At 57.5% G+C, this 19,971-nt stretch overlaps 1 protein-coding gene across 3 annotated transcripts; it reads right to left on the reverse strand.

Annotated features, from left to right (window-relative positions):
* Positions 1–1,563: 1,563 nt before the first annotated feature.
* LOC111145120 (lysyl oxidase like 4) lies at positions 1,564–15,776 on the reverse strand. Of its 3 annotated transcripts, none has more exons than XM_022499778.1 (14): positions 15,459–15,776; positions 14,735–14,913; positions 13,620–13,825; positions 12,230–12,268; positions 11,898–12,084; positions 10,854–11,037; positions 10,520–10,674; positions 9,682–9,849; positions 8,513–8,675; positions 6,211–6,454; positions 5,028–5,143; positions 4,225–4,361; positions 3,789–3,900; positions 1,564–1,631 (listed from the first exon to the last, which is right to left on the reverse strand). In XM_022499778.1, the coding sequence occupies exons 1-14, from the start codon at positions 15,733–15,735 to the stop codon at positions 1,564–1,566; spliced, it is 2,235 nt and encodes a 744-aa protein (XP_022355486.1). In that variant the 5' UTR covers positions 15,736–15,776. The 3 variants fall into 3 exon arrangements, with proteins under 3 accessions (XP_022355486.1, XP_022355487.1, XP_022355485.1); XM_022499779.1 differs by having other exon boundaries at positions 10,854–11,040; XM_022499777.1 differs by having other exon boundaries at positions 10,854–11,040; positions 11,868–12,084.
* Between the last annotated feature and the right edge of the window lie 4,195 nt (positions 15,777–19,971).

A 19,971-nucleotide genomic window follows, 5' to 3' on the forward strand; every position in this document is an offset into this window, starting at 1 on the left:
CATTCTTTCACACACCATTAGCTGCATGTGCGAGTATAATGTTGTTACTGTTTGGGTGATGTTTGCTGGATCCAACAGGAAATCAGTCCTTCCCTTGTTTACCTAAACTGCCATGCCAAGATATAATGCTCCCTTTGCCTAATGAAGGAGATGAAGGAGTGGAGGAGAGAGAAGGTAGAAGAGAAGAAGGAAGAAAGTACGTCTTTGTATTCATAGAGGATAGCTACAGATCGTGTCCTTTGTTACTCCCTGAGGAGGGGACGGCGCTCATGATGTGGGGAGGAGAGTACTATTGTAAATCTGCCCATCTGCTACCGTTCACTTTGGTTTTGCAGCCTGGGTTATAAAAGTTTACAATCCTTGGACTTTTCCTTCTTGCCTCCTTCCTTTCGTCCCTTGACCTTTCTGACCCATGTTTCAGTGCTGAGCCTGGGGAGAGAATTGGGAAGCAGATGATAGGCTAATATCGGAGAAATGTAGTAGTACTGTTGTGAGTAGTGTGTCCCCCACACATCCTAGTCCCCAGCTCAGCAAGAGTGGAAGAAGTTAGACTTCGTGTGCTGGGAACTGCAAAGAGCCAGTCTTGTCATTGTAGCTGTCCCTAGTGAGCAGCCTTTATTGGGATTAGAGCATCAGACCTGTAAAAATCATCTCTTATGTGTATCTAATTTATTCCATGCGAAGTTCACTCCAGAAGCTTAGTTGAGACCTGAAATTTAGGCCAGTCCTGAGACGTACAGTGATCTTGAGGGAGACTGGATTGCCTGCCAGGGGAATGGCATATATATATTTTTTTCCATGGCAGAGGCCATGGCAGGGGCTGGAGTCCATACCACCGCAGCAATCTTTCTGCTTGGCCTTCTCTTGCTGTTCTGTAGGAAGGCCTCATCTGGCCAGCTCTGCAAATCCTGCCCCTTCTCAAGCACTCAGTAACTGGTGGTATTGGCTCATCAGGAGATAAGGGGATGCCTGAGGCCTATGCTTCCAGAAGCACAGAAACACCCATATGTGTGGTAGGATAAAGGTAAAGGCACTAGAGTGGATACTTAGGAATAACAGGTGAGTTCTAAACGAGCACAGACCAAATGAGGGCCTGGATTCATCAGCATCTCTGCCAGTTGTGACTTTGAGCTTTTAGCAGAGTTAATCCTATCTTCCGTGTATTTTTATCCTTTTGTCCCCTACTCTTCCAAGACATTTGCAAAGCACTATTCAAATGGGGGACTGAGCCATAGTCCATCTCTAATTGCTCCTGAATCAGGAACTCTGGGGCAAGATCCAGTAAGGACTGGGTCTCCTTGTGGAAGACGAGCTCAGCTCAACAAAGCCTGGAGGCCATAGACCATAGACCAAAGGCCCTTAGGGGACAGGCCCAGAGTCCTCCTGAGGGAACAGTACCATTTTGGTTTGGTGACCTTGCCATCAAAAGGCTTCCTGAGCAGTTCTTGGTGCCCCTTGGCACTGACCCCTTTCCCTCTGAGTTAGGGCTCTGCGAAGGGCATGGCTCCAGTAAGCTGAGGTATCTGGTGTGTGGGCAGCAGCCGGAAGTGTGCAGTCATGGCTTCAGATGAAGTTGTTCCTGAGACGCTCCTGCTCCAGGGAGAGCTCTGAATTAGCTCGGTAGGAATCTCCTGTGGACCAAAGGAGAACAGGTAAGAAGCCAACCTTCCCAAGCTCTTATCCCCTTCCTGACAATTTCTCTCCTCTCTCTCTCTCTCTCTCTCTCTCTCTCTCTCTCTCTCTCACACACACACACACACACACACACACACAGAGTTACATTCTGCCCCACTCACCCTTTACATCAGGTCAGTCATAGGCATAAACATTTTGTAGAAACAGACCCTGCTGTGTAGTTTCAAGCACATCAGGAAGAACAGGCTATTGAGTAGAAAGGGTTATGCTGATACTCTGCCTACCCACCATCCCCAGATTCATTCTCTACCCTTATTTGTTTTCTCTGTGCTCTAGATAGCTTCCCTCTGGCTTCCTCAGCCTCTGTTTCTGGTTGATTTAGGTCAATGAGAAGCAACAGCAGAAGATTAGTGGATAGAAGGAGGGAGACATTGGTGTATTTCTTCCCTGTTCCTGTGGTGGTGGCCTCCCTTGCCTCCTGCTCCGGTCAGGTTCTCCCTCCAAGCTTGAACTTTAACCTGCCTCTAGGACACCCTGTGCCCCTTCAAGCTGAAAGGCATTAACAATTTCCCACTCTGGCTTATCCTCAGATGCCTCCACAACCCTCATTTCCTTAGTCCTATTCACACCTCTTCACACCAGTCCTTTCATTAAATAACTGTATTATCACCTGGTATGTCCTCTGTTTTGTGCAAGGACCCCGACGGTGCTCAAAAGTGCACTGTTTTTCTTTCCTCCCTCGCCGCCCTGGATCCCTTGCAGCCCACCACTAGCATTCGAGAGGCTCTCTCCAGTGTGCAGCCTTAGTTCCAGTCCCTGGTAACTCTGATGTTCCTGTCTCAGTTTGTGGCAGCAAAACCTACTCAGTTACACAATTTTGAATCTTTGGACTATTTCCTCTTTCTCCTCTTACGGTCTTGCATCCATTGCTAGAGTGACCTTTCTGAAAACATAAATCTGATCTTTTTGCACCCCCCTTGACTAAAATTGTTCAGTGGTTCCCGAACCCACAGGAGAGTCATTCTCTTAGCAAGACCTATCATAACCCCCCTTGCAAAGCACTTCAGTGGGTTTGAAGTACATGGTTCCCCCATTTTAAAAAAGAAAACTTCTTTGAGGTTGAGATGTTCCTCAATTTACAACTAGAAGGTGGTGGACTTGGATTTGGAACCCAATGAAGCCTTCGGGGGCCAAATCCTGTGCCTCTCTAGTCTTCCCTTCTTCCCGGACTTGGGTCTCTCCTTTGAAACCCGGTTCAAGCATCATTTCCTCCGGGAGACCTTGCTAGCCCCCAAGTTGTTGCTTTCTCTCTGGGCCTGCTCAGCATTAGTTCTTACGGGTTTGGAATAATCAGGAGTATTGGGGTTATCCTTTGGCATGCCTGCCTACCCTGTTTGACACTGAGCTCCACATTTTACTCCTATTTATTTTCCTAGTGCCTGGCACAGTATTCAACACAAAAGTAGGTCTTCAGTGTTTGTTGATTGAATAAACCAGTCCCGTCCCGCCCTATGTGCTAAGCATGGGTGTGAACGCACACTCCCCATAGCAAGTTCAGGCATTTCGTAACTTGAGCTAGAGGAGGGACTGCTACCTTCCTAGACAAGTAGGGCAACCATTTCCGTACTCTGTCCCCTACTGAATCTGCTTCTTCCATTGTCCAATACGACCAATCCTCTAAGTGTCCTGAGCCCTGTTCTCTGCGGCCACCTTCTTGTGCTCCGTGATCCCAGCTGGAGACAGCAACACAGAGCTGGCGGACCTCCCCTTCTGCCTGTGAGGCAGTCAACTTAGGACGGGCACGACTAAGAAAGACCATACGAAAGGGAGGGCGAACAATAACGGGACTGGGAAAGAGAAATCCAGACTTGGCTTGAAGTAACAGAAAAGACTCCAGGACAGATGGGAGACTGAGTTTATAATCCAAACAGCCTTAAGGACAAAGAGGGATATAGAAGTCAGTTGTGACTGGGTGAGGCTGCTGGTGTCACCAGTTGGGTCTAGAAACGGACCTATGAAGATGTCAAGGGATGTTCATCTCTGTTCTACCCCTAGCCTTCCACATCCACCTTCCAGCCCCATGGAGGGTGCGGGCAGGGGCTCCCAGCTTCCCGAGCCCATAGGCGGTTGGCCCCACGAGGGCTCGTGGTTACCTGTGTGGCAGTTGTGCAGCCACACCCGGTGCCCATCATACTTGCAGTGGCACCGCATCATGTTGTTCGAGAAATCAGACTCCGCCACCTCGAACTGGGGGTTCACAACCACCTGTAGAGAGACAAGGGTACAAGAGAAGGCCGGTGACGATAGTGGCTGTGATCGTTTACATTGCACGCAGTCTTGGAAAGGGTGTTTACGCCCTTCACTTCACTAGTCCTTCCAGGCACCCAGAGGGCAGGCGTCAACGTTCCTATGCTACGTTGTCCACTGACTCAAGACTCAAACCCAGGTCCTCGGGATCCTTCTTCGGTGTTCAAGTGTAAGACCTGTTGGAGACCCTATTTGTGAAACTCTTCCCTCATGGGACTGCAGGGAGACTTGGAATATCTGCAGGAAATGGAGTTCCTATGGGGGATCCCCAAGCCCCCTTACCTGGAAGATGTAATTCCCAGGGCCCACATCTGTGATATCCACCCACTGGCAATCGATGTCATGCCGGTAGGTGTCCCAGCAGCCGACAGTCACTCCCTGCTCCCCAAAGTTGGCACACGCATAGCGCTTCTGCAGTCCTGTGTGGAAGGGCGCCAATGGTTACTGAGGCAGGGGAGAGGGGCTTGGGACCCTGCAAGGCAGGCCCTACACACGGAATCCTCACACCGGTCATCTCCCTCAGTGGAATCAGACAAGGGACCTGCGGTTCTGTTAGATAACCTGCCTGGGAATCAGAGCCTGAATTCCTACTAACCATGAATGCAGCACAGTAGCAAACCCCATGTGTGATAGGATTTCTCTGGATGCTCTAGTGGGAACTCCTGTTGGCCTAGGAATTATGGGTGGAAGGTTCCAGCCCTACATCCTTCTGACCGTCTGAAGAGCGAGCGTTTGCCATGCCATTCTGAAAGGCTAGGAACTGTGGGACTGCAAACAGGAATTAGACAACCCGTGTCCTCAGAGAACTTAGTCAAAGTGAAACAAGCCTGCATCTCATACCGAGAGTATGAAGCCTTTACAGGTGGTATGAAGCGTGCTGGCAATGCAGCAGCAGCAGGGACCATCTACCTAAGATGTCAGGAGATAAGACACCGATCTTTCTGGAATGCCTTGAGTGCTGACTGTTGCCAGACCAGAGTCTCCAGGTGCCTGAGGGGGTCTTGGCTGAGGGCGGAAAGGAGCCTCACCGGGGCGGGGCTGAGGAAGAGAACACCAGGAGGCTGCGAGGCCGGGGATCCGCCTACCTGGGGGGCAGTGTGTGTCCTCCAGGCAGAAGCTGGCCTTGTGCCCCTCAGCCACCTTGGAGCCGTTGAGAGTGAGGAGGTCATAGTGGGTGAAGACCTCGATGCTGTGGTAGTGCCTGCGGGAGGGGAAGCGCTGTCAGCCTGGAGCAGTCGGCAGGCCAGACCAAGGCGCTGGGCCCCATCACTATCCAGAGAGGAACGGTATCGTCAGGGCAGCGCCCTTCTCCCTCACCAAGCCAGGATCCGTGGGACCATGGTCTACCTTCTGGCACCCCCTGCCCGGCAGCCAGGCACAGCTGCCCTCACCCGGTGTGGACCCAGGGGAGGAGGGGAGAGCACAGCCCTGCGAGCCTCCAGGAGGCCCAATCGGAAGCAGGAGGGAGGGGCACCTCCAGGAATGAGCCTCTGGCCCATCTGCCAAGGAGGGGTGCTTACTCTGCTCCCTGGGAGCCTGCGACCAAATTGCTACCATTGTTTCCAATCCAGGCCTGATGACAGCTCTGTTCCTGCTACAGGGGAAGGTGCTCATTATCTCAGCAAGGCCAAGTCCCAACACTGCTGCCCGCTCCACTCCGCTTCCCCCCCCCATGCTGCGTCCTGAAGGCAGAAACTACCACTTTCCCATTCTGCCTTTGTCACAGGCCTTGTCTTTCCTGTCTGGGCTGGAGACTCCTGATAGGAAAGAGAGCCCATTGTCTCCTTTCAGTCCCTGCGTTCCCACTTGTCTCTGGGCGGCCTTGCTCTGCTGCTGCAGAAGCCAGCAAGCTTTTTCTGCAGAGCCAGCATCCCGGGTTGTCTCTCTTGGGTTTCCAGGTTTCTAGGAGTTTTCACTTTATGTGGCTTTTAAAGACAAGGCCTAAGGTCCACCACAGAGAAATTAATTGTCCACATCATTCTAACAAAGACCAGCTCTGCTGGCAAGGAGTGCTCCACCTGCCGTTGCTGGGGGGGTGCACCCCATGAGCACCGTTCAGGGCTGTTCATCCGGGGCAGGGCCAGTCAGTGCCCCTGCAGTTCCCTACCGGCTCCTAGAGGCAAAGCCAGTGAGGCGTTGAGGAAGGAAGGCTCTCAGAGTGCGCGCCCCTCCCAGGAGAGCGCCCGGGGTCAGGGGAAGACCACACTGGTTTGATTCTTGGACTTGGCTGTTTGTCCCTCGAGAGCCATGGCGTGAGTGAGCACTGACCTGTGGCACTGGTGCCAAATCCAGCTGTGGCGTCCTGTCTTGGGACGGAAGTCGGCCCGGCCTAGGTTGTAGATCTGGGAGGAGAAGCGCAGGAGGCGCCGGTAGCCATAGGGCCAGTCCATGTGGTCGGCAGACCGGGAGAGGCAGTTCTCTTCGTGCGCGCAGTACAGCTGGCTGAGCGGCCGGTCCTCTAGGTAGGCGGTCTCCTGCACGAGCTGGGCGTTCATCACCAGGTCTGGAGCGCCTGCGGCCACAGGGCAAAGGAAGGGAGGCAGCCGTGTTGCTCTCGGGCAGAGGGGCTCTCTGGGGGAGCTACCAGCAGGGCAGGGCTCTCCCCAGGACAGGAGTCAGGAAAGGTGGGTTCAAGTGCTCCCGTGCCCTGGTTAGGCATGACAGCTTTGGAGTCGGCTGCCGGCGTTCAAGTCTTGCTTTGTTTCTGGCCACACCTCTCACTAGCTCTGTGACTTGCTTAAGCTTCTGGCTCTCACTTTCCCCATCCCTAAGGTGGGGATCGTAATAATGCCAGTAGCGCCAGTACCCGTAACGTGCTCAGGTCACTGTCGGGTAAGCATACCCTCGATGTAAGCTGGTATTTCCTTTGTAAAATGCTTCTCAGCCTTCCAAGTGCCTCTTTGTGGTCTAGCTCACACAGCCCCTCCTGAGCCCTGCTGCCCAGCTTGGCTTCCCCAGCTCAGTCACTCTCTTTGGGTCTCAGTTCCTTCAAGGGAGGGGCGCGGAGGGGAGAGGGCTGGCAGGAAGAGTCGGAAGAGATCATCTGTGAGCCTGCTCCTGGGCTCTGCCATTCGGTCCACCCTGCTGCAGTTTCAGGCCCGTGTCTCCCGCAGGGTCCCTGTTCTAACCTGACTGCTCTCCTGAGTACTCACACCAGCCTGTCTTGTGCATTCTTCCCTGATGACATTCCCAGTGCTTCTCTGTGCATAAGCGTCCATCGTGCCAGAAATGCCTGTTCCCTTCCTGCCACTGGGGCTCTCACCCACCTTGGAGCCCCATGTGTCCTTGCCCCCATGCCAGTGGAGCTCTGCTGCTGTTACCATGTCGCATTAGGGGAGAAAAGTTGCCTGTTCTCAGGACTTTGCCTTGCAAGAGCAGGGTGACAGTTCAGATCTGGGGAGAGGCATCAGCCGGGTGAGAGTCTATGTGCTGAGGACAGTGAGATGGGACTGCTGGTTAGTTTCGGCAGGCGGGCACTGTGGGTGGTAGCGGGTGCTGGGCTGGGCGGCCAGAGGGGGCTTGGACCATCACCAAATGTTCCCGAAGGTCCTGTGCTTATTCCCAGGCTATGCTCACGGCAAACCCTTGAGTTCCTGAGGGAAAGAAGGAGAGCTTCCAGAGAGACGGAGAAGGAGAGAGGGCAAAGAAGAAAAGGAATGAGAAAGATCACAGAGGAGATATAGGGATGGTCACACAGTGGGCAGGTTGCCTGTCCGTGCTCGCCCATGGCAAAATGTCAGAAGCCTTCAGGCTGAGAGCTGCTGCTCTGAGGGAAGGGTACAGGGGTCCCAGGCCGGGGAGCAGACCCCCAGTGTGCTGGGAAGGCACAGGCTGGTGCCACACAGCTCCCTGCTGGTGAGGGTGTGTCGTGAGGACCCGGTATTTTCTAAGGTGCGTGGGACGGAGAAGAGCGCTCAGGCTCGCTGACAAAGATCAAGGACGTCTTGGCGTGCAAGCCTGGCTGGGGAGAAGGTCAAGTGGCCACTTGGTGCAGTGCCAGCTGCAGCCTCGGGACCAGATACAGTATATCGGCATCGACCTGGTCGGCAGGTGTCAGACCGATGCGGCCGCCCCGAGCATCCGGATGCATGGGGTGGACCCCTGCCTCGGAACTGTCCTGTCCTGTAGCCTGCCGGGGAATCCACAGCTCAGGATGAGGACACGCGGTTGTAGCCTAGTGCGTGTGTATAGGGTTCCCAGCAGAAAAGGCTGCCCTTACTAAGTCTAACACATTCTCTTGTTTTCTCACCTGTTTGTTTTTTTTCTTTCAACTTTCGGTCACGACACAGAAAGTGAAAAACATGACTGTGCGTCCTTGTGTGTTCACCTATCCTCTGCTTTAATCCTCACCATAACCCTGTGAGCAAGGCGGGCAGGACTGGGTCCCCAGGGGATGGGTGACTTGGGCACCCACAGCTGGTAAAGGGCAGGGCCGCTGCTCCAAGTCCAGCCCTCCTTCCACCCCCCACCCTTCCAGGCCCTCCCCGAGAAGGGGCGGTGTGGGCTGGCCAGGCTGGGGCGGCGGGGAGCAGTGGCGCCGGGGAGCAGTGGCGCCGTGGGTGCTACTCACTGTCTGTGCAGGAGACCCCGGCCGAGGAGCGCCCTGAGCCGTGGGAGCAGAGCACCGGCCCATGTCTCTGACACTGCTGCAGGGCCAGCTCTGTGCCCGAGCAGCGCACGCCGCTCATCACCACGTTGGTGGCCCCTGGCGTCCCCTGCCAGTACCAGGTGTCCTGAGAAAAGAGCCGGCAGCGCCCGGTCAGGGGGGATGCTTTGGAGTCATCCCCTCCGACACCCGTCTGATGCTGGAACCCCGTTGGACCGCCACCACCTGGTTGTGCCCGGCCCCAGCTTGAAAGTCTCCAGTGTGGCGACAGTTCCTGCTGCTTTGCACCCCTCCGGCAGCAGAAGTTTCTCCCCTGGACCTAGGCAGGGAGATTCCTCGCCACTGGCCTTGCCCCACCCTCACCCACAGGGCAGCCCTCAGCTGTTGAAGAGGACGGTCCCGTTCCCTTGCTGTCCACTCAGCTTTGCTTCCCATAGCTGGGTGGTGGGGGGTGGCGGTGCTCATGAACAGGTCCCATTTCCTAGGGGCAGGGTGCCCGGCATTCCCCCAACGGCCAGTGTGGGCCCAGTAGAGGACGTTGTGCCAACCCAGCCACTCCATGGCCTTGTGGTTTTCTTTCCCGGATCCCTCTCGAATCTACCCGCAACTCCCCCAGGACTGCCACTAGTCTGGGCCGCACCAGCATCGTCTCTCAGCGGGCCTGCTGCAGTGAGTGTCAGCGTTCTCGCTGCCCCAGCAGTGTGCTGAACAGCACAGAAGAAATGTTTGAGACATGTGCATTGCAGACTTTGAACGTTTGCCAGCCTCTTCCTCCCTCCCTCACACATCACACCCTTGACAGCCCCACTCCGGCCCCAGTCCCCGATCTTCCCAGTGGGGTCAAGCTTCCCCCATGTGGGCTATTTATCCCCTCCCCACCTGGTCTGCTGAGCCTCAACTCCTCTTCCCTAGAGACGGAAGTATGGGCCTGTTGCGTGAATGTTTTGTTAATGACCGCCTTACCCACTTCGCTGACTGTTCCTGAGACAGGAACTGTGTCTTGTTCACCACACTGTCCCCAGCCCCCAGCATGGCATCGGCCCCCGGTTTCACTCAGTAACTAATCAATGAATGCATGAATGAGTTGTTAGTACTTTTAACAGAGGAAGTTTGGAAGCAAGACAGAGACCTACCTTGATTGCGTGGTTGGCAAAACCCAGGCCGAGCTGTCGGCAGGCCACCATGGCTTCGGTGAGCCCCCAGTGGTCACTGCACACGGCCCCCCAGCGCCGGACTCCGTTCACCTCTACCTGCACTTCCACCACACCCTCCTGGGGGTTGCGCCCGCCGGCCAGGCGCACCTGCAGTGGTCAGAGGGGTGTGAGGAGCACGGCGGCCTCCGGGCGGAGGGCTCAGGACTACAAGCCTGGAGCCGGGTCCGGCTGGCTCTCCCCTTCTCTGGCTTTATCTCTCTCTCTGTCACTTGAGATACTTAGATAGAGAGTCCCTGCGTCCCTGCCCTCTAGAGCAGTCGGACTCAAGGTGCCTGCCCCTATCATTAGCGAAGACTTGCCAGGAGCAAAAGGATTTCGTATCTCTTATTGCATTCACAATAACCCCAGGAGACAATTAACCCCAACTGACAGAAGACAGAGCCACGCTCAGAGACAGGAGTGACTTGTCCACTGTCCGCATGACACATGACACCTGAACTCTGGCCATTCCATGCAGCCTCGCAGTGACACTCCCCAGCACCGACAGCACTGGGGTCCTCTGCCCTAGACCCCTTCCTCACAGGGCACCTATTGTGGGAACACGCATCCGCGTGAAGGGCCCCCATTGCCATGGGACATCTCTGAAGGCCAGACCCTGGCCTTGAGGACACATGGGCCAGGCGGGGGAGGCTTAGAGGAGAGGCTTTCCAGGCTAGCTCTGAGAACCCCCCTCTCCACGGGCTCCATGTGGTGTCCTGGGGTGCTCTCCGTGCTTTCCAACCCCCCCGATGGAGGCTACGCCAGAAGCTGAGCTCACCTGATTCTTGAAGCCCATGTCAGGGATGTTGCACCTGACGGCAGCGTCATTCTCATGTTTACAGCCATTCTGGGACCCCTCCAGTGAGGGGCAGTCACTGAGGGTCCGCTCAGAACCCCTGCAGCGCACCTCGCTCAGGTGGATGGGTCCCAAGCCTAGTGAGGAGAGGGGGAGGTGCCATGTAAAGCTCCGCCTCTAGAACCCTACTCCCGTGGCTTACCCCCCATAGTCGGAGAGAACTTTCTGTCCTGGGCCTCACCACCAGGGCCACCAAGGGACGGAACAGTGGCCCATCCACGGCCTCCTACCCCCCACCCCAGGCCTCCTTGCTTACCCTGCCCCAGCTGGGCCCCAAAAAGGGCCTCCCGAGCCGAGCCAAAGCCAAGCTGACGGCACACGATGCTGGCAGAGATGAGGTTCCATCCGTGGTCGCAGACCGTCCCCCACTGGTGGTTCATGAGCACCTCAACACGGCCCTCTCCCACCTGGGCCCCCGAGCGGAGGCGCACCTTCAGCTCCTGCTGGGAGAAAACCGGCTTCAGGGCAGGCAGAGGAGGCAGCAGCGGGCATGGCGGAGCTGCTGTGGGGAGCCTGGGCCAGGCCCCTTCCCGTAGGCGAGCTGATGACCAGGGTTCCAGTCCCACCTCTGGTGGTTCAGAGCTACTGCCTCGAACCCACCAGTAAGCCGTTCTTCATAAGCGCCCTTCCCTCATGACAAAGAACCACCGCAGGGGCCACAGTGGTAAAAAGGGGGCCTTAGGAGCTAGGGTTCTTGGACTTCACAACCCTCTACCTGCACTCATCGGGCGGTGGGGGGGGTCCCTTCCTGTCGTCCAGCCCTGGCTCCTTCCTTATCCTTGGGGTTAAACTAGATCAGTGTTCCCAACGGGATCCGTGAGATGATTTCAAGCTGCGCAGGGACGTGGTATGAATGAAGCTGACTCACACGGTGGGGCAGTGACTTCCGTGTTAACCCTTCTCCAGTCCTTCCTGTTTCACGGCGGACGCTATCCCACTGCCAGGAGGCCACGTCCGCGACACCTCACCAGCACTTGCTTGTTGCTTTTTCTAACAGAGGGCCAGGCTCAGGTTCACTAGCTTTGGCCTCAACCCTGTTAGCTACGATGTAATTAGTGTCTTTATGGTTACCTGCTATTCCTGGCCCGTGATGTCAGCTTTCCATTTATGGGCGGGTTATAAACGGTTCCTTTTAAATAAATCCCACATTTCTACCATGCTAGGCTTCGCTCTCCTCCTCCCAGTCTGCACCAAGTTCTCCTTGATGGGGGCGATTGGTCCTTCCGCTCCTGCCTGTCCCGGAGTGTCCCTCCCTGCCTGTCCCTCTCACCCACTCCTGCTGCCACGCGGTGGGACCCACCTCTGCCCGGGACTCCTTGTGCCCCGCCACACAGCTGACCACAGCGTGCATGCCGCCCGGGCAGGCCGGCTGCAGCTTGCCCTGAGCTGGGGCCACCTGCACCTGGCAGTTGGCCAGGTGGGGCTCTGTCCCCAGGCAGTTGACCCGGTGGATCCAGAAGGAATTCTTCTGTGTCAGGCTCTTCAACCTGGAAGACAAGGGAGCCTGAAGGTGGGGAGGGGTTGAGGGAGCTCGGGGGTCAGGGAGGCTGAGGCACTGGGGAGGAAAGGGACGTGCCCTGCCCCTTTGTGCCATACCCCTCGGCACCCTCCCCTCGGGACGTGGCTCCTCACCTAGATTTGGGGTCCTTCATCTTCAAATTCCAGACTCTCCTAGGTGGGAGAAGACAAGTCGGGGGGATGGAGGGAGTGCTGAATACCCAGTGTGCCCCGGCTTCTCATGACTGTCCTTGAGTTTGCACGGGGATTCCGTCCGGAAATTCGCCCGCATTATTTTAGCGCCAAGCCGCACAGCAGCCCTGTTAGCGTGGTCCCATCACAGATGCCGGTGATCTCCATGTCACAGGGAGAACAGCGGGGCCCAGCAAGGTACCTCCTCAACTAGTCCCAAACTGGGGTCTCTTCAGCACTTGACTGCTCCTGAGTGGGCAGCCCCCAGCTCGCCCTCTCCTCATGCAGATGGACGGGAGCCTACAGGGAGTGTCCTGAGAAATGCGACCCAGCGTAAACGTCCTCTGGGGGCAGGTGCAAGTTGAAGGCTTTCTGGTAGGGGCTGCCCACCCAGAGGCTATAATCAGGGCTGCCCTCCTCGGGGGTGGTGGGTGAGCCAGCCGGGCCCAGAGGTGCAATTACCAGACAATGGGGAGTCAGGGGCCCACATCCCAGTCGTCGCCAGGGACGGAGCCACGTGGCTGGTCCCAGGGAGCAGACCCATCTAAGAGCCGCTCAACTGACTTGGGGTAGGCAAGGGGAGGCCACACAGACGGAGTGTGGTGGGTGTCTCCCTTGATGAGAAACACACAGAGTTTTCACTGGCACAGAGCTGGTGTCATTTAGAGGCTGATGCAATCTTGCGACAGTTCGGTCACGTTTTGGACAAAGTGTTTTTATGTCTCGTCTCCCAAGTGCTGCCCCGCCCCCCGCCTTGCTCACTTGCGCAGCAGTCAAAGCCTGGCTCAGATCAGAGCAGAGGAAATTCCCTGCCGACTGGCTGATCGAGGCCTGGAGGCCCTGCCGATGGCCATGGCGTGTTACTGGCAGAGCTGAGACCAGGGCTCAGGTGGTCTGTCCTGGCAGGTCCTGCCAGAAGCATCTTCAGTCAAGTCCACTTCTTTAACCAGGCACACGGGTTTGCATTCAGTGGTTTTCAGCTTTCCATATGACTAGCAAGGGCTGTTTTTCTTTTCTGACCATTTCTAGGTACTTCCCAGGGTCTCCAAGTTCATCCTCAGTCCTCATTATTCTGAGAGCCCTGCAGCTCGGGAAATCCGTGGGGCCTGTTTTCCCTCCCCGTCACACACCCAGGGAGTGTCCTCCTGCAGACACCACCCTGCCCATCTCCCTGGACTCTGTAAGGCCCTTGCCTTACAAAGGCACATACACACACATGCACATGCACACACACAGGAACACATGTGTATAGCTCGCACAGGCATGCACACACTCGGCCAGCTCCCCACAATCCCACGCCCCCCACGCCCCTCTACCCACCGGTTCTCCTTACCTGTAGTAGAGGCTTTTGACAGGTGCCTCGCTGGGGAAGCCCAGCATGCCACACACCACCTTGCTGTTGTTCCTGGTCCAGTCCTGGTCACACACCTGCCGCCAGTGGCCCTCGTACTTCACCTCCACCGCCCCCTCGGTCACCAGGCTGTGCCGCTTGGCACTGGCAAGGATGGGTTTGAGCCGCACCTCCTCCAGCTGCCGGCCCTGCAGGGCGCATAAGGTTACCAAGGGCCCCAGGCTTCCTGCCCCTGCTGAGCCCGCTGCAGACCTTCATATGGGCAAGCAAGGGCTCAGAACACTTAAAGATCACCCCCCAACCCTGGCCCTCCCTGGACAGGTCAGAAAACAGAGGCCCAGATAAGAGTGTATTTGCCAAGGCCACACAGTGAGCACGAGGCAGAACCTTGGTCTGTCTGCGCTCCTCCCCTCAACTCAAGAGAGGACCAGGCAGATCTGTGCCCTCCTTGGGATCAGGCTCGGGGCCTTTGGAGTTTGGGAGACTTCCGCGGGATGCAGAGGGACCTTCTTTGTACCACCTGGGGAGAGCGGAAGATGGACACAGACCCGCTGCTTGAGACTACCAGCAGGATCATTGGCCCAGAGGACCCCAGGTCCGGGGTGACTTAGACCATGAGGGCCACCGACCGCACCCTGGTCTGCTGCATCCATGGGCCAGGTTCCGCTGTCCGCAGGCTAGGGCTTCCCAGCAGTGGAGGGTAAGGGCCAGCACCTGCCCCGCCTGCTTCTATTGTTTGCTTGGGCCGTTTGTAGCTCGAGGTTGTTTGTGCTGGGAAGAGGCAGCAACTGTGGCCGGCCTTGGGGGTAAGACAGCCCCGCACCCCCTCCTGCCTCCCCTATGGGGAGCAGCTTCAGCAATCCCCAGTAACACCAGCCTGGACCCCCCCCGGGTCCCCACCTGGCCTGCTACAGGCGGGGCCTCTGTCCATGCACCTGCTCCGGGCCACCAACAGGAGGTGGGGTCCCAGGGGACGTCTCTCAGCCCAGTCTGCTGCTCCCTTTCTCTTCCTTCTTCCTCCAGGTTCATCACCCAGGAGGCTCTATGTCCCATGACTCAACCCTTAGCTCAGGCCAAGGCCTGAACAGCCTCCTTACCTGGGGCCCAAGGGCATTGGAGACTCTCTCAGAAAGATAGCCGCGGTGGCGCTGGGGGTGGCACACCACCCCGATGTCCTCTGAGTGGCTGCAGTCACTGACACCCCAGCCATTGGACCTGCACTGGTCCAGGGAGCTCTCTGTGCCCATACAGCGCACATTGTCCAGCCAGATGGGTCCTGAGGGCAGGGGAAGGGGGATGCTTAGGGACAGAGAGGCACTTGTGGACTGTGCCTCCTTCCTAGGACCCCACAGGTATCAACTGTCTTCTTCCAGAGCCTGTGTAGAAAGTAGGGGTGGGGGAGAGCAGTCGGTTCTCCTGGGATCTTGGTATCTATAACCCTACCTACTGCCAAGAGGAGGTAGAATCTGTTTTTGGAAAATGCCAGGTAGGTCTAGCAATCAGATCTACCTGTCCACCTATCCCTCCGTCCATTCATCCACTCAGCGACATTTGCTGAGCACCTGCCGTGTGCCAGGCACCCTGTAAGAGTGGACTAGGGTGGCGGCGGGGAGGGTGGCGGCCTCACTACAGGCGAGAATGGGAGGGTCAGAGCAGGGGCACTGGCAGCTGGGGTGCTCAGGGAATGCCTCACAGGGCAGGCCACCGGAGCTGGGTATTAAAGTGTGGGCAGGAGTCTGCAGAAGCCTCAGTGAGCCCAGCCTCGGAGGGCAACCGACCATCATCTCCTCGTCATCCTGCTGGGTAGCACCGGGCACTCACCCTCCCCTTGACCATACTTGGCACTGTGGGCCCAGGTCAGGGCTGTTTCAAAGCCCAGCTGGCGGCAGGCCACGGTGGCCTCCTGGAGAGCGAAGTCATCATCACACACGGTACCCCACTGGCCCTGGTGGAGCACCTCCAGGCGGCCCTCCTCTGGCCTGCTCCCTGGACCCACCAGCCGCAGCTTCGCGGGGCTCGGCGACTGCAGTCTGCAAGGGGGGGCCTGCAGCAGCAGCAGCAGCAGGAGCAGGGAGAGGGCGGCCGGTAGGGACCACATCCTGATGACTTCGAGGGCAGCCGGGGCCAAGGCACCTGGGGAAGGAGCAAACGTGACGATGATCACCGCCTCCACCCCTGAGCTCGGCTTCTTCTGCAGGCAGGGACAAAAGATGGCAGGACCCCTCCAAGGGTGTGTGTGCCATGGGCACGTGTCTACGGTGGTATCGATGGAGTCTGAGTTCGGAGGCTGGTGAACTGGGTTGAAACCCACTATTCATTGTTCACGTGACCTTGAGGAAGTTTAAGTTGGCCTTACTGAGTCTCGATTTCCTCGTCTATAAAGTGGGAATAATAATCCTTGTTTCAGTGTTGTTAGTGTTAAATAAAACACTGTATTTAAAGTGCTTAGTACAAGCCTACCACATAGCTCTCAATAAATAGCTAGCCTTGACATAGTCCTGTATGTAGGTGGGGGGGGGTGAAGGTGGAGGCATGGGCTGGGGCCAGACAACTGGGGGTCTTGTGCACCTGCAGACAGTCTGCTCTTCATCCTATAGGAGGCGAGGGGCCGTGGAAAAATTGTAGGCAGTGAGCACATGCCAGAGAGAAGGCTCCTGTTTCCAGAAGCCTATAATCAGCTGCTCTCTGGGTCCTTAGGGGGGTGAGGTTCAGGGCGGGTCTTCTCCCCCTCACACATGAGCAGCCTTGGTCTTGGGCATGGGGGCACAGGGAGGAGCATGGGGGAGAGGTCATGGCTGATGAGGGCTGCCAGAGGGTCTGCAGTCACCAATGCTCGAGGTCCTCCCCTGCCAGGCTCTGCAGCCGGTGAGGAGTTGATGCCAGCCCAGGACATGATGGAGGACATTGTGTCCTTGACTCCCTGTTCTGCACTGGAGTCAGAAGAGAGCTCGTTCTGGGGAGACCTGCTCTTGCATGGCCACTGCTGTCCCGGGGGTCCTATGTAGCTGGTCAGTCTCGGTAGCGGGGGCCTCCCAGGGCTCCCTGCTGCTCCCCTTCCCACAGACTGCTATGTTGGCTGGGCCTCAGTCCTATTCCTTCCTGCACACAGCCCCCAACCCCTCCGGCCACCAATCCTCTGGCTTTGGTGAGCCCAGAGCTGGCCGGAGGGAGCTCCTAGAAGGACACTAGATGGGCTCAGGACTTATGCTCCACAGGGACAGCGACTCTGTGTCATGCCCCCAGTGCTCAGAAGAGTGCCAGGCCGGTACGTAGGTGGCCCCAGTAAATATCCGCGGTTGCATGGCTGCGAGGTAGCACTGCATCGTGCTTAAGGGGAGAGACTGGGAGTCAGGCTGCCTGGGTTCTCATTCCACTTCTGGGCAGTCTTGGGCAGGTGATTTCATAGCACAATGCCCCAGTTTTCCCTCCGTGAAACAGGGATACCAAATAGCAAGGACCTCATAGGATTCTCGTGAAGCTTAGATGAACGGATGCGCTCTGGACGCTGACAAGAGCAGCTTTCCCGGACAGGTAACTGTCACACAGCAGCAGGAACGGCCCGGGGGGAGCCCTGGGTTGGGGTGGTCCCAGCCCGTCTCAGATAAAGAAGGAACAGAGGCCATATAGCAGCAAGTCCCCAGGACGTTTCTTTGCGACATCCTCCAGATTTGCCTCTTTTTCCTCTGAGCCCAGGTTCTCCGGGTTCCCCTCCCTGGGGCCGGGTGCTGTGGTTAAGTCTCTTCCCACCATGATCCCTCCTGCACTTCCTTTCCAGACTTAAACACTGTTTTCTTTATGTGACTCTCTGCTCTGGAGCAGGCGGGGGCTCCTGACGGGCTGTCAACCATGAGCAGCTTATGCTTGGCTGCTTGGGACGTGCCCCACTAAGGACGAGGTGGACAGCTAGGGACTGAGCCAAAATGAAGTCGCTCTGGGTAAGGACCTTCCCCAGATGACAAGAGAAAAAGGACTGGGTTCAGAGCCCTCCAGCTGCTAGGACCCAGTGGTCGCCTTGAGTCTGACCTGAATGATGACCCCCACCCCCCACCCTTGCCCCATCCCCCAGGAGTCAGGATGCTCCTTGCTCTGGCACCAAGTCCTTATGTGACTTGAGTCAGGGGCTTTCCTCTCTCTGAGACTCAGGTGCAACACCTATAAAATGATGGGGTGGCACTAGGGCTCCTGCTCCCCATGACATGCTATGATGGGCCACAGAGTGGGCTGATGTCCCCCAGCACCCTGGAGCTCTCATTAGAGGAGCATAGTCCCAGGCCTGCCTGGAGCTGGGGTGGCCTTCTGCTGCAGGACCCTGGGATCTGGGTGAGGACAGTTCCCTTCCATGAGAGTGGCCCAGGGAGGGGGAACGGGTGGCAGCAGGAACCGAGGGTCAGATGTGGGGAGGACCCCTCTTCCCAGCCTGCCTGCCGCTGCAGGACCTTCTGTAGCTTCTGGTCACCCCAAACTTGCCTTCTCACCATTCCCCAAACATAGCCGTCCATCCTCTGCTTCCACATCCCGGCCTCTGCTCTCACTGCTCCTTCTACTTGGAGGACCCTAGCCCTCTGTGTCAGATCGGTAAATCCCTACAGGTGTTCCAGCACTCAGCTTAGATGCTGCCTCCTCCATTAAGCCCTCCCAGCTACCTCCCACCACCCCAGCACTCAGTGTTTGCTCGCTGTCTCCATACCCAGCCTCCACCGCATCTCCCCAAAACTGTTCCTCCAGTGCCCAGCACGGGGAAGACCACCAGCTGAGAAGTCTCCCTTCGAGAAGGAAACAGCCTCAGAAGTGGCCGTTCTCTTCACAAGTAGAGAAGGGGATAGTGTAGGGGAAGGAAGGTTGGAGGGTAGTTAGTAATTAATTATTGTAATACATTTGAAACTATTTACGGAGTACTTATCTCTACTTTATAGGTGAGAAGCTGAGGTCCAGAGAAGCTAAGTAACTTGCCCAGCTGGGACAAAGGCAGCCCGGCTTCAGAAGCCAGGCTCTCAGCCATGGGAGACCTGGACGCTGGATCCAGGAGGAGGGGAAGGAGGAAAGGAGGCAGGGGGATGAATGAAATTCCACCCTGCTGCAGGCTGATTGATGACCCAGCCTCGGTGTAAGGGCACTGGGGTTGGTGCCAACAGAGTGCAACTGAGTGACATCCAGGATCCTGCCAGCTTGACGCAGGCAGGCACCTGCTCAGGTGTTCCCAGCGGACGCTGGCACCTGGCCTGACCTGGGCCCCCTGGAAAGGGCTGGAAATGCCCAAGGATATTCAGGAGAGAACATGGTTGGGGGAGGGGGGCTGCCCTCCTGTGCACCAGCCTTGGGATCACTGGAAGCCCCTTCTCTCTAGCTCTTTGGGGGATGGGGTCCCTCCCTGGGACCACGAATTATGGTGACCTGAAGTAGTGCCAGCAAATGACTCTGAGCTTTACCTGGCCAGGCATGGGACATACTGCGGTTGAAGCCCTCTGCCCACCTCCATTCGCTGTCTCCCTACCCCTCAGCATAATCATCTCTGGTTTATGTACCCTGCCTTTGTCCCCCAAGTCACAAGTTTGACATCTGAACCCACCTTGCCCCTTTCCTTGCTTCTTCCTCGATGAGGGCAGAGAAATGGTTACACACAGCATGTTCACAAACAAGACACGCAGGCACCCCGGACGGGCTGGGGCCAGCCACCCTGGGCGGGCCTTGGGCCAAGCTCCCTAATTTGGTCACTTCCCTTGGAAGCAGGTTGGTGAGCGACTAGGAGGCTAGGCCATCTGCCCATGGGACCCCCACCTCTCCCAGCCCCCAGCCTTCAGGAACCTTCAGAGGCTGGCAGCCTCACAGAGAGACAGAAGTGGGACAGACAGGACAACGCGAGACAGACCCGGGGCCAGGGGCCAAGCGGGGGCTCACCAGCCGCAGCACAGAGGACGGTCGGGCAGGGCCGGACGCCGGGATGAGAGCGCTGACGGGCCTCCCCGGGCGCCCTGGGGCCCTTTTATCCCGCTGCGGCCCGCGGGCGCCCCCCCACCCCGCAGCCGCCGCCTGCGGAGGAGGCCCCGCAGGCCCCGCCCCCGGGCGGACCCGGTCAAGGCGGGCGCTCAGCCCGGCCCGCGGCTCGGCGCCTCTGCCCTGAGCCGCGGGCCGGGAGCGGGCGTCCACGGGGCTCGGCCGGGAAGTCCTGGGGTGGCCACGTGCAGGGGGTGGCGGGGGGGTCGGGAGGGGCTGTTTCCCGCGGAGGAAACGGGCGCGCTGCAGCAGGAGGGACTGTGGCAGGATCAGAGTCCCCGCGAGAGGCCGGCGGCGGGGCGCCAGCGGGCTGCGTTTGCTTGGGGTGCCCGTGGCCTCAGTA

The sequence above is a fragment of the Enhydra lutris genome, unplaced genomic scaffold (genome assembly GCF_002288905.1).
Source record: "Enhydra lutris kenyoni isolate GAN:26980312 unplaced genomic scaffold, ASM228890v2 scaffoldscaffold12, whole genome shotgun sequence".
Lineage (NCBI taxonomy): Eukaryota > Metazoa > Chordata > Mammalia > Carnivora > Mustelidae > Enhydra > Enhydra lutris.

What these genes read in the sequence shown, in the direction of transcription:
- LOC111145120 (XM_022499777.1), bottom strand. Translation starts at nt 15,735, where the DNA reads ATGTGGTCCCTACCGGCCGCCCTCTCCCTGCTCCTGCTGCTGCTGCTG. An exon ending in GTCAAAAGCCTCTACTACAG is followed by an intron (nt 12,269 to 13,619) that starts GTAAGGAGAACC and finishes TCTCCCACCTAG; the next exon opens with GAGAGTCTGGAATTTGAAGA. An exon ending in TTGCCAACCACGCAATCAAG is followed by an intron (nt 8,676 to 9,681) that starts GTAGGTCTCTGT and finishes CTCTTTTCTCAG; the next exon opens with GACACCTGGTACTGGCAGGG.